General features: G+C 49.9%; 6 protein-coding genes across 6 annotated transcripts; 5 read left to right on the top strand and 1 right to left on the bottom strand.

The window, feature by feature from the left end:
• Positions 1-10: 10 nt before the first annotated feature.
• On the top strand, positions 11-1379 carry ACHE_80482A (NADH:flavin oxidoreductase/NADH oxidase; the record flags this gene model as incomplete). The annotated part of the gene is made up of 3 exons (XM_043283858.1): positions 11-181; positions 237-284; positions 342-1379. 3 exons carry the CDS (start codon positions 11-13, stop codon positions 1377-1379), a joined length of 1257 nt encoding a protein of 418 aa, XP_043141095.1.
• A 1558-nt stretch (positions 1380-2937) lies between these two features.
• ACHE_80481A (uncharacterized protein) lies at positions 2938-3499 on the top strand (the record flags this gene model as incomplete). Its single annotated transcript, XM_043283857.1, has 3 exons — positions 2938-3049; positions 3108-3290; positions 3351-3499. 3 exons carry the CDS (start codon positions 2938-2940, stop codon positions 3497-3499), a joined length of 444 nt encoding a protein of 147 aa, XP_043141094.1.
• A 2673-nt stretch (positions 3500-6172) lies between these two features.
• Positions 6173-6779, top strand: ACHE_80480A (uncharacterized protein; the record flags this gene model as incomplete). The annotated part of the gene is made up of 2 exons (XM_043283856.1): positions 6173-6463; positions 6516-6779. The coding sequence occupies 2 exons, from the start codon at positions 6173-6175 to the stop codon at positions 6777-6779; spliced, it is 555 nt and encodes a 184-aa protein (XP_043141093.1).
• Positions 6780-6974: 195 nt separating this feature from the next.
• ACHE_80479A (uncharacterized protein) lies at positions 6975-8510 on the top strand (the record flags this gene model as incomplete). The annotated part of the gene is made up of 2 exons (XM_043283855.1): positions 6975-7376; positions 7431-8510. The coding sequence occupies 2 exons, from the start codon at positions 6975-6977 to the stop codon at positions 8508-8510; spliced, it is 1482 nt and encodes a 493-aa protein (XP_043141092.1).
• A 378-nt stretch (positions 8511-8888) lies between these two features.
• Positions 8889-9515, bottom strand: ACHE_80478S (uncharacterized protein; the record flags this gene model as incomplete). Its single annotated transcript, XM_043283854.1, has 1 exon — positions 8889-9515. The coding sequence occupies one exon, from the start codon at positions 9513-9515 to the stop codon at positions 8889-8891; it is 627 nt and encodes a 208-aa protein (XP_043141091.1).
• A 480-nt stretch (positions 9516-9995) lies between these two features.
• On the top strand, positions 9996-10480 carry ACHE_80477A (uncharacterized protein; the record flags this gene model as incomplete). Its single annotated transcript, XM_043283851.1, has 3 exons — positions 9996-10121; positions 10181-10313; positions 10389-10480. The coding sequence occupies 3 exons, from the start codon at positions 9996-9998 to the stop codon at positions 10478-10480; spliced, it is 351 nt and encodes a 116-aa protein (XP_043141090.1).
• Positions 10481-14508: the final 4028 nt, after the last annotated feature.

Here is a 14508-nt window from a genome sequence, read left to right as displayed (position 1 = left end):
TAACGATACCATGCCGTTCCCCGACATCGAAAACAAAGCCGCCACAGGCATTTCCTACTACACGCCCGCTCAGATTCCCCCCGCAGGCTCAGCAGCAATTCCCCAGTCCGACGGATCTGGTCCCCCGAAGCTGTTCCAGCCTCTGTCGCTGAGGGGTGTTACCTTCCACAATCGCATCGGAGTAAGCTTGTGAGACATCATTTGGTTGGACACATCGCTGACGGGGCCAAACATAGCTTTCCCCGCTTTGTCAATACTCCGGCGACGATGGACACATGACCGACGTGAGTTACTTTGCAAGGATTGAAAGCAAGCAAGTCAAGAATTAACGGGGACCATAGTGGCACATGGCTCACTTGGGTGGTATTGCCCAGCGCGGCCCCGGTTTCCTCATGGTCGAGGCCACCGCCGTTCAGCCCGAAGGCCGTATCACTCCCCAGGACCTTGGTCTCTGGAAGGACTCCCAGATCGAGCCTCTTCGTCGCATTGTCGAATTTGTGCACAGCCAGAATCAGATCATTGGTGTTCAGATCGCACATGCCGGCCGTAAAGCCAGCACCGTCGCCCCTTGGCTCTCCTTCAACGATGCCGCATCGGAGAAGGTTGGCGGCTGGCCCAACAACGTCAAGGGACCTGGCAGCGAGCCTTTCACGGACAACTGCCCGATCCCGCATCAGATGACCAAGGAAGACATTGAGGCTTTCAAGGCTGCGTGGGTGGCCGCTGTCAAGCGTGCTGTGCGCGCTGGCGTGGACTTCGTCGAAATCCACAATGCTCACGGTTACCTGCTCATGTCCTTCCTCTCGCCTTCTGTGAACAAGCGCACCGACGAGTACGGAGGCAATTTCGAAAACCGCATTCGCCTGACCTTGGAAATCGCCAAACTCACCCGCGAATCCGTCCCACAGGACATGCCCGTCTTCCTGCGCGTCTCTGCCACCGACTGGCTCGAGGAATCCCGCCCCAACGACCCCAGCTGGCGCGTCGAGGATACCGTCAAGCTCGCGGAGGCCCTCGCGGACAGCGGCGACATTGACCTAATCGACGTTAGCTCTGGCGGTGTCCATAAGGACCAGCACATCCACGCCGCTCCCGCCTTCCAGGCTCCGTTTGCAATTGCGGTCAAGAAGGCTGTTGGAAACAAGATTGCCGTTGGCTCTGTTGGTATGATCAACTCGGCCCAGCTGGCTAACTCGCTACTCGAGACGGACGGGCTGGACTTTGTTCTTATCGGGCGTGCCTTCCAGAAGAATCCCGGGTTGGTCTGGGCTTGGGCGGAGGAGTTGGATGTTGAGATTGCCATGGCCAATCAAATCCGGTGGGGATTTGGTAGTCGTGGAGGTGGCCCGTTCTTGAAGTCGAAGAAAGGTCAGCAGTAGACGTTGCACATAGAAATAGACATACGTGGCTAGTCGGAATGCATAGATTATTTTACATCCCGCGTCTCTATGCAAATGCTTGTCGTGGCTGTCGATTTTCATCATTTGGTAGTCATGTAGACTAACTATTATTGGCCAGGTCATAGATCACAGCGTTACCAGAGCAAGTGAGGCTGAATTCAGCTCCGCACATTCTACCTCGATGCGAATTGATTTGAGCGCCCAAGGAAACTTGCCCACTCCAACGGTTCATATATCAACCTTCTCATGATGCCCGATCTATAAGCATACACGGTTGGCTGGATTTGCGCCATCACCACCGAATATGTTGCAGCTCGGGTATTCCTGGATGAAAAGCACGACGGCCCGGATTACCTTCCACAACAACAAAAGCGACTACACCCTGGGCAGAATTGGAAGGCACAAAGTAGTTATTGCTGGCTGTTCTGCCTTTGGGCGAATAAGGCACTGCCTCCGCAGCACGGATGGCAGAAGATATGATGCACAGCTTCTCCAATTTTCGAATTGGTCTCATGGTCAGCATCGGCGGTCCTCCCAAAATGATCTACGTCTTGGGGATATTGTAGTCAGCATACCTAATAACTAACTAGTTAACGTAACCGAGCTGGCCAGCTGGCCGCCGCCTGCCGCCGAATCGTACTATACACTGATTTTGAAGCTTTTTTATATACATACATGAAACAGATATAGTTCCAACACGGCAGTAGTGCGATCAGGGTGACAGAACAATACAGTACCGGTACGGTATCAAGACAATATCGAAACAGGAACTCCAACAGATTCTTTCTCGATAACTGCGCTAGTACACGACAGGCTAGATGCCTATCTTTCCATCAATAATCTGTTGGTTACTGTATTAGTAAAGTTTGAGCTTACCTCTCTCTAGATTAGAGCCCGGCTAAAGAAAAAAAGAGTAAAAGTTCCGTGCGCCATTTTTGCAGTTAGCTGTATAATAGATACTGTGTTTACCATTGTGGACTATCAAGTTAATGGACGGCTAGTTTCGAGCTGAGTATCAGAAGCTGCATGATGAGACACTTAGTATGATTGGAATCCAATCATTAGATAATGTACTTCCAGTAGTCAGCATTACAATAAGTTCGATGTCTCGGTCTTTTAGACGCATAGATTATTACCAGAATAAACAGGTCATTAGGCCACTCGGCCATTGCTTCCCTCTCAGACATCTATTTAAGCATCAGCACAATATCACTTCCCATATGGGATATTGTGTTCAGCTTCATCATCAACCGGATCATCAACATGTCCTGGGATCCTCTGTTTTCCTCCCTACCTCTAGTCTTTGGCACTATCATCAGCGGCATATTACTTCATATCCTTGTATATCGCCATAATGAATGGGATAGCAAGGCCCCCTACCTGATATTCAGCTACCTCAGTACCGCGCTGACAGGTATCCTTTTCGCCCCGATCTCCAGCATTGCCATCCTGGGATCGTGCCCTCTGGTGGGCTTCTTTGGAATCATTCTAGCCTACAGTCTTCTATCATCCCCTGGGAGCCTTTCCAGGCCCATTCATGGCTCGTATCTCAAACCTGTTCGTGACGTGGCTGTCCGCCAGGAATCTGCCTCTGTATGAGGAAACTCAGCGGCTTCATGAGAAATACGGTGATTATGTGCGATTGGGAAGTTGGCTCTTTTGCATTCATATTGCTTGTACCTGACTAATTTTTAATCTGGAATATAGGCCCTTCGGAACTATCAATTGTCGAGCCCCGGGCTGTTCGGGAGCTCTATAGCTCGCAGGCCCCGGTTTCAAAGGGGCCATTTTACACCATGTTCGAGCCGCCCATTGCGCTCTTCACTGTGAGGGATAAAGAGGTTAATTCCCGTCGACAGAAAGCTTGGGATCCGGCGTTTAATTCAAAATGTATGCCCACCCTCCAATATACAAGAGAAGACAGAAAATAGAACACCTGACTATAACAAGCCCTCTCTGAATACGAACCACGAGTCTTAACATACACCATGCAATTAATGAGCGCCATAGAAGAGCGAATCGGACAGCACATGAACGTTCAGGAGTGGTTCAACTATTACTCCTTCGACGTGATGGGTGATATTAGGTCTGCATTGTAGAACAGGTGGAGAATTGGAGAGAGGTGAGCCTTGGGGTATGCCTGTATCTGTGGCAAACTGGCCCATTGCGCCTTCCATTAGTAAAATATCTGTTATGCGCTGGTGCAGGGTTAACAGCTTTGACTGGACCCTTCGTTTCCAGAGTTTGTGGCGTTCATATGCTGCGTTGTCAAATGCACTGCTAACATCAAGGGTAAGCAGTGTGGCTACTAATGCGCCAGTACGCCAGGTTGCATGGACTTGGTCCAGCACGAGGGGAATAGCATGGTCACATTATCGCTCTCTACTCTAAGAATGGATGTGTGTATCTATTCAGAAGTGGTAGGCTAATAGGCCTAAATAGCCTCTTGGGAGGTCGTAGGTCAGAGCGCCCCGCGCTAGCGCTCGAAGAGCCCCGGAAGCACCTTACCAAGCCCGCTAAATCCTGCCACCAGAGCTCTGCTCCGTATAGGGGTACTGATTGTAACGCGACTTGAACCTGGCGGGCCAGTCCTGGGGCGAGTCCGCGACTCTGGCATAGGCGTTGTACCCGGTTTTCTGCGGCCCGTGCCTTGCGCATACAGGTCTGATAATGGGCCTTGAGATTTAGCCCAGAGTCCAGCCAGACGCCGAGCCATTGGGTTGCCTCTGCGTTAAAGGGCACGCAGTGGCCATCTACTTCCACTCGTGCTCGTCGAATCTGATCTTTCAGCTCCCAGCCGCGCTTGCGGGTAAGCAGGACTGCTTCAGTTTTTCCCGCATCAAACTGGACCACATTGTCATGACCCCATTCAATGGCCACCTTGGCTGCCTCTTGCAGTTTATCGCAAACCTCCTTAACAGAATATGCTGGAACGAGTAGGCCTATATCGTCTGCGAATGAGAGAGACCGGACGCCTGTCACTCTCTTCTCAATCACATCAAACACATCACTGAAGTAGATGATGAATAGAATGGGTGATACTAGTGAGCCCTGCGGCACCTCTGAGTTAATTAAGTGTGCTGGGCACTATGTGTTGTCAATCTGCAGCTGAACCCATCTGTCGGTCAAGAAGGACTGCACCCATCGGATCAGGTCCCCACCCAGGTTGAATTCGATCAGCCGTCCCCAAGGCTGCAAGGTCCCAGGCAATCCAGTACTGGCCCAGTTGTAGAAATCTTCTTGAAGCCTTCGATATAAAATCAGCAAGCATACATGAGGACTGAGAACCAGAGTCGGATCAAAGATGATTTCTCGAATCTTAAACTTATTCCTACCCAATTCCGTCAGCCGACCGGCTCCCAAGGAGCTACAAGAATAAGCTACGCAGCCTTTTTCCAAGGGACGTCTTCGTGGACAGCTTTCAGTGATAGCTGTCAGCTGGCAGAAGAAAAGGATCTGGAAGCGCTGCCAGCCACTGTCAAATTTCATCTCCGTAGTGCTCAAGAGAACGCATGCAAAGTCGGCAATGTCTTCAATATATATGCTACTATACGAACTTGACCGTGACTTTCCCCTTCCGGATGCCGCCGCTTTTGCGAGGATGCTCAGGGCCTACTCAACTCTATTTTGGGTCCATGCCACCCAACGACTCGTCCTAGAACACCAAGGCGCCAAATCTATTCTCAGCAATTGGGCTTGTTTTATTGGTTACTCTTGGATGTTCTAACTACAGGTCGCACACTTATTGGATATCATTCTGATTAAGCTTTCAGAATCGGGCCTTGAAAAACAATCTGGCTTGTGAAGGGAGGAACGAGGTTTCAACCCTCATTGTAAACATAGTCAGATGAAAGTGGTCACAAAAAAATCATGGAAGGATATGGAAACGTTGAATCAGTCTGTTACCAAAACCTTCATAGTCGGTAATACACATTGAAATGCGATACAGATAAAACAATATGATACAAGTATCATACCATCTGAGTAAAGTAGCATTTCGATGCGACGAAGGACAAGAACGTGGGAGCCGGGTTTGTGCTCAATGGACAAACCGCACTTCGATATCTGACAAGAGATTGTCCTGTATTGATAGTGCATTGTGCCTGGCTCGTTTACTACCCTCCTCCATCCTGGTCTGGTCCTGCCATGCAAACAAATTAGAGCCCTGCCCACTTAACTGACCAGTAGTTAGTTCAGGTCCGGCCTGATCCAACCAAGAAAAAAAGATGATCGTATTGTCTCCACCTGGACCGGTGGTGACTACTCGGACTATGCCAGCGTAAAGTGTGGTGTTCGTTCAGTAAAAACAATGTTCGTTTTCTAGGCCCTTCTGCTCGAATAATCAATGCAATCAAACAAGCTCGGGCCGACTGTTATTTCTCGATAATCCGTATTGCATGGTCCCGTAATGCATTCCACATTGGCCCGGTCTGGTTTGTTTCCTGTGCCTGGTCTTTGCTTTTTGTTTTCTCTCCCTCTCTCCACGGCATGGCTGCATACAATATTCTCCTCTCCCCCTGGTCGATCGACCTGTATAAATCGTCCGCGGTATCTCACTTCTTCGCGCAGAAGAATATAGGAAAGGAAAGAAGAATCCAGGAAAGGAAAGAAGAACCCAGGAAAGGAAAGAAGAACCCAGGAAAGGAAAGAAGAATCCAGGAAAGAGGATCTCTTGGCTCTCTTGGGAAGAAGTATTTATACTTCGTTCTTTCTTTTGTTTCTCTATTCCACCGTTCCACAGCTCAACACATAATTAAAGGACACTCGGCGAAATGCGCGCCCTTAGTCTCGCCATTGTTAACGGCGCTATTGGCCTAGCCAATGCTGCCTGTCCTTACATGACCGGCGAGCTCAACGCCCGCGATACCTCCAGCAATGATGCCGCTGCTGCCACTGAGGAGTTCTTGTCGCAGTTCTACCTCAACGACAACAACACCTATATGACGACTGATGTCGGCGGACCTATTGAAGATCAGAACAGTCTGAGTGTTGGCGAGCGCGGTCCGACCCTGCTGGAGGACTTTATCTTCCGTCAGAAGATCCAGCGGTTTGATCATGAGCGGGTGAGTCCATGCCACTTTCCATCAAAATGTGTTCAGGTTTTAACAAGAGTAGGTCCCTGAACGTGCTGTCCATGCTCGTGGTGCTGGTACCCATGGTACCTTCACCTCGTACGCCGACTGGGGCAACATCACCGCCGCCTCGTTCCTGGGCGCCGAGGGCAAGCAAACCCCCATGTTCGTGCGTTTCTCGACTGTCGCTGGTAGCCGGGGTAGTACAGATCTTGCCCGTGATGTCCATGGTTTTGCGACTCGTTTCTACACTGACGAGGGCAACTTCGGTGCATCCCTCTTCCATTTCCTTCTATATCAATGCTGACCCTCCACGCATGTAGACCTGGTTGGAAACAACATCCCCGTCTTCTTTATCCAAGACGCCATCCTCTTCCCCGACCTGATCCACGCCATCAAGCCCCGCGGTGATAATGAAATCCCCCAAGCCGCCACTGCCCATGACTCTGCCTGGGACTTCTTCTCACAGCAGCCCAGCGCCCTGCATACACTCTTCTGGGCCATGGCTGGCCACGGTATCCCCCGTTCTTTCCGCCACATTGACGGCTTCGGTGTGCACACCTTCCGTCTCGTCACTGACAACGGCGACACCAAGCTTGTCAAGTTCCACTGGAAGTCGCTGCAGGGTCGCGCCAGTATGGTCTGGGAAGAGGCACAGCAGGTCTCAGGCAAGAACGCGGATTTCATGCGCCAGGATCTGTTCGAGTCGATCGAGAACGGTTACTATCCTGAGTGGGAGTTGGGTGCGCAGATCATGGATGAGGATGATCAGTTGCGGTTTGGCTTTGATCTGCTGGATCCTACCAAGATCGTTCCTGAGGAGCTCGTTCCCGTCACGCCTCTGGGTAAGATGCAGCTCAACCGCAACCCGCGCAACTTCTTTGCCGAGACTGAGCAGGCCATGGTAAGCCCTCCTTGCCCTTACCACAATCGAAATGCAGTACTGATATAAGCCCAGTTCCAACCAGGCCACATCGTCCGCGGTATTGACTTCACCGACGACCCCCTCCTCCAAGGCCGCCTGTTTTCCTACCTTGACACCCAGCTTAACCGTCACGGTGGCCCCAACTTTGAACAACTTCCCATCAACCAGCCCCGCGTCCCCTTCCACAACAACAACCGCGATGGCGCTGCCCAGATGTTTATCCCCCTAAACCGCGACGCCTACACGCCCGGTCCCCACACCACCAACCAAGGCGCCCCCAAACAAGCCAACCAAACCGTCGGCAACGGCTTCTTCACTGCGCCCAACCGCAAATCTGGCGGCAACCTCCAGCGCACCGTCTCCTCGACCTTCAGCGACAACTGGTCGCAGCCGCGCCTCTTCTACAACTCGCTCAACCCCGTCGAGCAGCAATTTATCATCGATGCGATGCGCTTTGAGAACTCGAATGTCAAGTCCGAGGTCGTCCGCAACAATGTCATTATCCAGCTGAACCGTGTCTCTAATGACCTTGCCCGCCGCGTCGCCCGTGCCATTGGCATTGAAGAACCCTCTCCTGACTCTACCTTCTACCATAACAACAAGACGACCAACGTGGGTACCTTCGGCGCTAAGCTGCGGAAGCTCGAGGGTTTGAAGGTCGGCTACCTCGCGTCCGTGGACAATAAGGACTCTCTTACCGAAGCCGCCACGCTCAGCGAGAGTCTTTCCGAGAACGGTGTTGAAGTCGTCGTCGTCGCCGAGCGGTTGACCGACGGCGTCGACCAGACGTACTCCGGCTCCGACGCTATCCAGTTCGATGCGGTGGTTGTTGCCAACGGTGCGGAGAGTCTGTTCAGCTCCTCTAGTTTGACTGGCGGTGCTGCGAGCACGCTCTTCCCTGCTGGTCGGCCATTGAAGATTCTGATTGATGGGTTCCGGTTCGGTAAGCCTGTTGCTGCGCTTGGTAATGCTATTACTGCGCTGCGGGACGCTGCTATTTCTCCGAGCAGGGAGGGTGTGTATGTGGCCAAGTCTGCTGATGACATTGTCGATGAGATCAAGGAGGGTCTCTACACCTTTAAATTCCTTGACAGATTTGCTGTTGACAACTAAGCTGTCCCAGCCATGGTTCACCCTTTTCAGGTGGAAAGATGATTGCAGGATGTCCTGCTTAATATCAGTCAATGACTTTCTGTCCGCTTCGGTTGTTGATATTGTTATTTATAATAATATTATTATTATTGTTGATACACACATCTGTTAGCCCTGTAGGCCGAGTGGCTAGACCTGGACTTGGGTAAACTTACCCTTGGGTATAAATACTCAAGGATATTGCTTGGGTAAATTTACCCATACCCAAGGGTACGTTTATACCCAAGTCTGCACATTTTTCCCGCATAAAAATCCTTAGTCACTAGCGTGTATTTTTCTCTGTTCCGATCCTGTCACAGCATCAACGATTATTATACAATCTAATAATCTCTCTCTTCCTTACCTACCATATATATATTTCTCGCTTGCTTGCCGACTCACCTGGTCAAACTCGTTGATCCGCCGCGTCTTGATGGACTGGTAGGCCGCCTCGATCAGCCGCTCGACGCTGGCGCTGAACACTGTCAGAAGGGGCTCGGCCGTGGGATCCGGCGGCGCGGCCAGCGGGGCCACCGCTGTGAAGGCATGCCCACGCAGGAACTCGGGCCACCGGGTGAGCTCCAGCCAGGGGGATATCTCGGTGGGCGCTCTGGCATCCGGGTCCGGCACCTGCTGGGCCCCGGCCTCCGCCGCCGCCGCGTCCTCGGCGAGGGCCCCGGCCACCTGCCTCCGGATGAACTCCACCTCGCCCATGGTGGCCGCCTGGCGGGCCCGCTCCGTGTGCGCGGGTGGGGTGACCTGGAAGAAACCGCTGCCGGCACCGGATGGGAAGAAGCGCTGACAGCTGACGGTCCGATACGGGGGCAGCGGGGACACCTGGCTGGCCGGGGGCTGCCGGCCCCGGGGTCGACGGTCCGCATGGATCCAGGACCGGTGCTGCTGGAGGCTCTGGGCATTGCGCACGATGTATATCCCGAATTTGCCCAGGAAGTAGCTTTGGATGAGGTTCAGTGCGATATCACTCATATTCTCGATCTGGAGACTGAAGTGGATGTGCTGTCGGATGAAGCGCGAGCGGTCTTAGACTTTATTCTCTCTAAGCTTGACGCAGGACCAGTGAGTGCTTCGCTTTGTACCCATTTACAAGCAAGGACCGAAAATAATTGTTTCAATAACAAGGGATACAAACCGATCATTCTATCTGCATACAATATTGGCGGACTGGTCCTGAAGCAGGTAAGTCTATGGGACAAGTCTCTTCATATCATCACTTACCATATTTCTCTTCCAAGGCTATGGTTATCGCTCGGGAATTCGAATACAAATACTCCCCTGTTCTTGAAAGACTGAAACTTGTGGTAAGAATGTCAAACCTGCTCCTGACCTGTGATTCTACCGCTGTTACCTAATCACTAGGATCAGGTTTTCTTTGGCACCCCACATCACCTGCCTACAGACTCATGGGATCGAGTTCTGCTCTCCATTTACAATGACACCAACTGCTCAATGGAGCAGTATGCAAAATCGATGGAGCTCTACAATCATTATTACCATCCAAATCTTGCCGCCAATGAGGTTCTAGCCTATGTGAAGATACTGAATGTCTTCCAAAAGAAGAATTTGAATCAAACTGTACATTGCCATTCAATGGAATGAGCTTGAATTTGGCTCCTCACTGACATATTATAAAGAGAGAATTCCCCACCACAGGACTCCCGCTGGAAGAGTGGTTGGCTCTATCCACAGATCATACTTCTTTAGGAAACCTAAAATCTGGCGAGAATCGGCAATTTCTTCGACGACAACTGGAACAATGTATCCCAGGTAATATCAAGTTTTCATGTTGATGTCAAGAAAAGCTGAAAGTGGTCTCATATGCTGACTGATAAGCGACAAAAGCGTCCCAACACAACTATTCAAGAGCCATTTCACTTCTGGGAAAGCATGGTATCTACATCCATCAAAGCAGGCACTGCAAGAGCCGTTTTTGAAAAATGTGTGAGGTACTTCTGTTGGAGATTGGATACAAAACTCTCTTCATCCATATGTCTTAGTGTTTCCTCCTTATATTTTCCACACCGACGTCTCACATAACCTGATGGCTTACATGCGACATGCAGCCTTACAGGATTGACAGCTTTTTCTGTCTGCAACAATCGACACGAGGATTGTGGGTCACATAGATATAAGGAGTATATTGCACAGTCTTTGCCTTCAGTTTTTGTCTATGCATCCTTCTCTGTGGGCTGCTTGTCATTCCTTTTGGGGAGCGATTGAAGCGTTTACCACAGTTGCACTGCCGGAAGAGTATCTGTGGCATTGTCTCAATGCTCTAGTCTTTTTAGCAAAGACACTATTGTATGCGTGCTGGATCTGGTTCATGCACAATTTGAACAAGAAGTCATACACTCAATTCTGGAGCGGCTTTCATCAATTCTGGAAATTGGCAAAGCTTCTGTCAAATTTACCATTCTTCTTGGAGCCAAATACGACTTCTCATCAACTCCGGTGATTATGATAGACTTGCTGGATGGAAACTGGGACTTGATGAATCAACAAATGGTTGAATCTCGGATGAATTTTCTTCTCAAAAAGCGACCGGAAATGGGCGTCGTTAAAACTGATATCACAGCTGGTTGTAATGCTCTGCTGCATGACTGGAGCTTGGTTGATAGCTTTCTGTCCAGTCTTGAGACACTTCCCCAGGCAAGCATACAGTCCATAAAGCCGCTAGCCAAGCTCTTCCAGCAGCCCGATGAGTGCTTCCGGTATATATTTGATAGAGTACCGGAAGGCGAACGAAGTTGAATTAAATAGCCCTTGCATGCCTAGTTTTCTCTGTACGTCCACTCAGTCCTCATGAGTTAGGGACTCTGGTCCTAGCCACCATCTCCAGTCTTCAAGATAAACATACCGAACAGCCAGATTCTGGACAAAAAATTTTTCATCACTGAGCCTTCTTTGAGTCCAGAAGCAGTTGCTTTTGACATGTGTCATTTTCTTCCCTCCTTGGTTGAAGTTGTTCACGACAAAGTCCGTCTGATCAATCCACACGTTAGGACCTTCTTAGAACCCAGAAGCAAGGCAAACTTAGGCGCCTCAGCAACTGCAGAGCAGTGGTATCGAGCTCAACATCCTCACCTTGTAATAGCCAAGTCCAGCTTGCTATGCCTGTATCAATGCTTGTCACCAGGCCCCAATAGCCCCAATTGCATTACTCAAACACAGATACAACAGGATATGGAAGATGCTGTGCGGCTGGGAACGCGCGGGGAGATAAGGGTGCTCATAGAATACGCCATGAAGCACTGGGAGTCACACCTTCACAAATATGAGGCCCTCTCTTCTCATGTGAGCAAAACATTAATTCAGCTTCTGGGTGACTGCAAGTTGATGGCAGCATGGTCCTGCTGGAAACACTCCCTTGACTCCGCAGAGAGTCAAAGCCTTCCAGAGGTGGCACTGCAGAGCCCACTGGAAATTTCTCACTCCTATTGCATACCAAATTCGACTGCTGTTCGAGTATTTGACACTGCATTTCTAGCACAATCAAACTCCGATTGAAAGCTAGACATCAATACTTTGTTGGCTCTGCAACTGAAAAATGGTGTGGAATTGATGCAACATATTTCTAAGGCCCGTGAAGATGCGAAGAACACCCAGAACATTGACTTCACCATTTTCAGGGCAGTACAGCTCGGCGTGGCTTCCTTTGACTCTGCCAAGAGAATGCTCAAGAACTGTATATTGCTTGATAATGCCAGTGGCCTACTCTCTCTCGAAATTAGTCGAGGAAAACACGAAGCAATACAGTACTTCTTCAGCAAAGATCCAAAGGGTTTTGTTGATACCATCAATGAAAAAATCACGACTCTTCACAAAGCTTGTCTGTATGGATACCCACAGCTGGTCCAGTGGCTTTGCGTCAAGACACGTCTACCTGAGCTGTCATGGGTGAATCATCAGGATTCAGACGGCTATACACCATTACATATAGCTACTGAGCAAGGCCACTTTGATATCATGAAAATGCTGGTCGAGCATGGAGCAGATCTGAATGTCACAGGTCCCTCTTTACTGAATCCACTAAGCATTGCGGCCAAAAAAGGGTTTACAGTTATTGCCAAGTACTTCCTTGTGAAAGGTTTCAATTGTGACACCACAGATGACAGTGCACACACTTCTTTGCATCATGCCTCTATTGGGGGATCTATGGAGATTACATGGGCCCTTCTTGCAAAGGGCGCAATCTGGAGCCAGGAAGACTGCAACAAGGATAATGCATTGCATCTCGCCATCAGAAGTTGCCGTTGGGATGTTAGTCTATTTCTCTTGAATACAATCCAACAGATCAACCAGTCTGATGGAGATGCCATCCAGCTTGTTAGGCTCAATTGTCCTGGTTCTGACGGAAAGACTCCACTTGAATCAGCAATTGATGCTGATCTCAAAGAAGTCGCGCTTGCAATTGTAAACGTTCATGTATTCCTGGGTATTGAAAGGCCCAGGGGCATACTTACACTCACTGCGTCTCGTAGCTTGGGGAATCTAGTAGCAGAGCTCCTGGCAGCTGGCTTGGATCATAATGAGAAGGACGAAAATAACAACTCTCCCCTTGATGTAGCGGCATCACAGGGAGCAAGGAATGTGGTTGAAATCCTACTGAAACATCAAAAATGCCGCGGTGTCACAAATATGACTGCCATGGCTTCTGCCTTGCACAAGGCGGCAGTCAGTGGGTATTTAGAAATTGCTAGACGCCTTCTGAGTTTAACAAGAGGCCAGTACGACATTTGTACCCTTGATGAAGTGGTGATTAATGGACATACAAGTGGCAATGGTCTTGCTGAAGGACAGTCATTCTAATTTGCTGACAGAGCTTGGTTGAGTACTTCTGTCTTGTGCTCAATACAGACAGGGAAGGATCCTGGATTTTCTGTTGAGGAGCGAGGTGGACAAGAACTCTCAAGACAAGAATGGGAACACTGCTCTCCAGATTGCTGCTGCCTGGGACAAGCCTGAAATTATAAAGTTGCTTCTGAATCAGCAAGTGGACATGGAGCTAAAAGATGTACACGGCTACACTGCTCTTTTGGATGCATGCAGCAACCAATCTTTGGCCTCTTTGGAAATCCTCTTGAAGGTGGGTGCAGACATTGAGGCCTGCACAAATGAGAGAAAAACCCCCCTACATCTCTCAACAGCGCATGAGAACATCAAATGCTTTTAAGTACTTTTCAAGTGGGGTGCACAGCCCGCTCCAACATGCTCATGGTCTGACCATTCCACATTTCTAGAGCACCTGATCCATACCAAAGATGCAAGCTGGGTGAAGATATTGTTTGAAAAGAAGCAAGGAGAGCTATCAGTCTGACAGCTTCCTGGCTTCTCCGGAAGCATTTATGATTGCAGTCAATAAGGGTGACTCCCACCTCGAAACAGTCGAATTGTTCCTACAGTACAGAGTCGATGTTAATGCCCTATACCAAGGCGAGACGGCCTTAATAGCTGCTACTTATAAGGGCCATGTTGAAATAGTAGACCAGCTCCTCAACCACCCCACTAACTCTGCCGATGTCAACAAGGCAGGTGGGGAGTTCGGTTCAGCTGTATATGCAGCTGTTGCAAACCCAGACATTCCCTATGACCATTTCAGTAAACCCACCATTACCAAGACAGACCAGAGCCGAATATTTGACCTTCTCTTGGATAAAAGCGCCACAGTCAGCCCTATTTACGAGCAATACGGTACTATTCTTCATACAGCCACGTGCTACTTGTCTGAGGATCTTGTCACGGTGCTAGCCCGTGATATATGCACGTGACCGGGCACGTGACCCACAGAGTTATCTATCTGCGCCAACGCGATCCTGTTGCAGCTCTTCGAGCTGCGTCTTGTCTATGAACCTGTAGATAGCCTGACCTGTAGCTTAATCTGTTCGTCAATTCCTACCATATTCCTGCACCTGACCCCGCACCCTGACACTACGCAGCTCCTACCCTTAGGAGTTGACGCCTG

The sequence above is a fragment of the Aspergillus chevalieri genome, chromosome 8, assembly GCF_016861735.1.
Source record: "Aspergillus chevalieri M1 DNA, chromosome 8, nearly complete sequence".
In the NCBI taxonomy this organism is placed as follows: domain Eukaryota; kingdom Fungi; phylum Ascomycota; class Eurotiomycetes; order Eurotiales; family Aspergillaceae; genus Aspergillus; species Aspergillus chevalieri.
The sequence above is the reverse complement of the archived record's forward strand: the minus strand, read 5'-3'. Positions and strand labels throughout refer to the sequence as shown.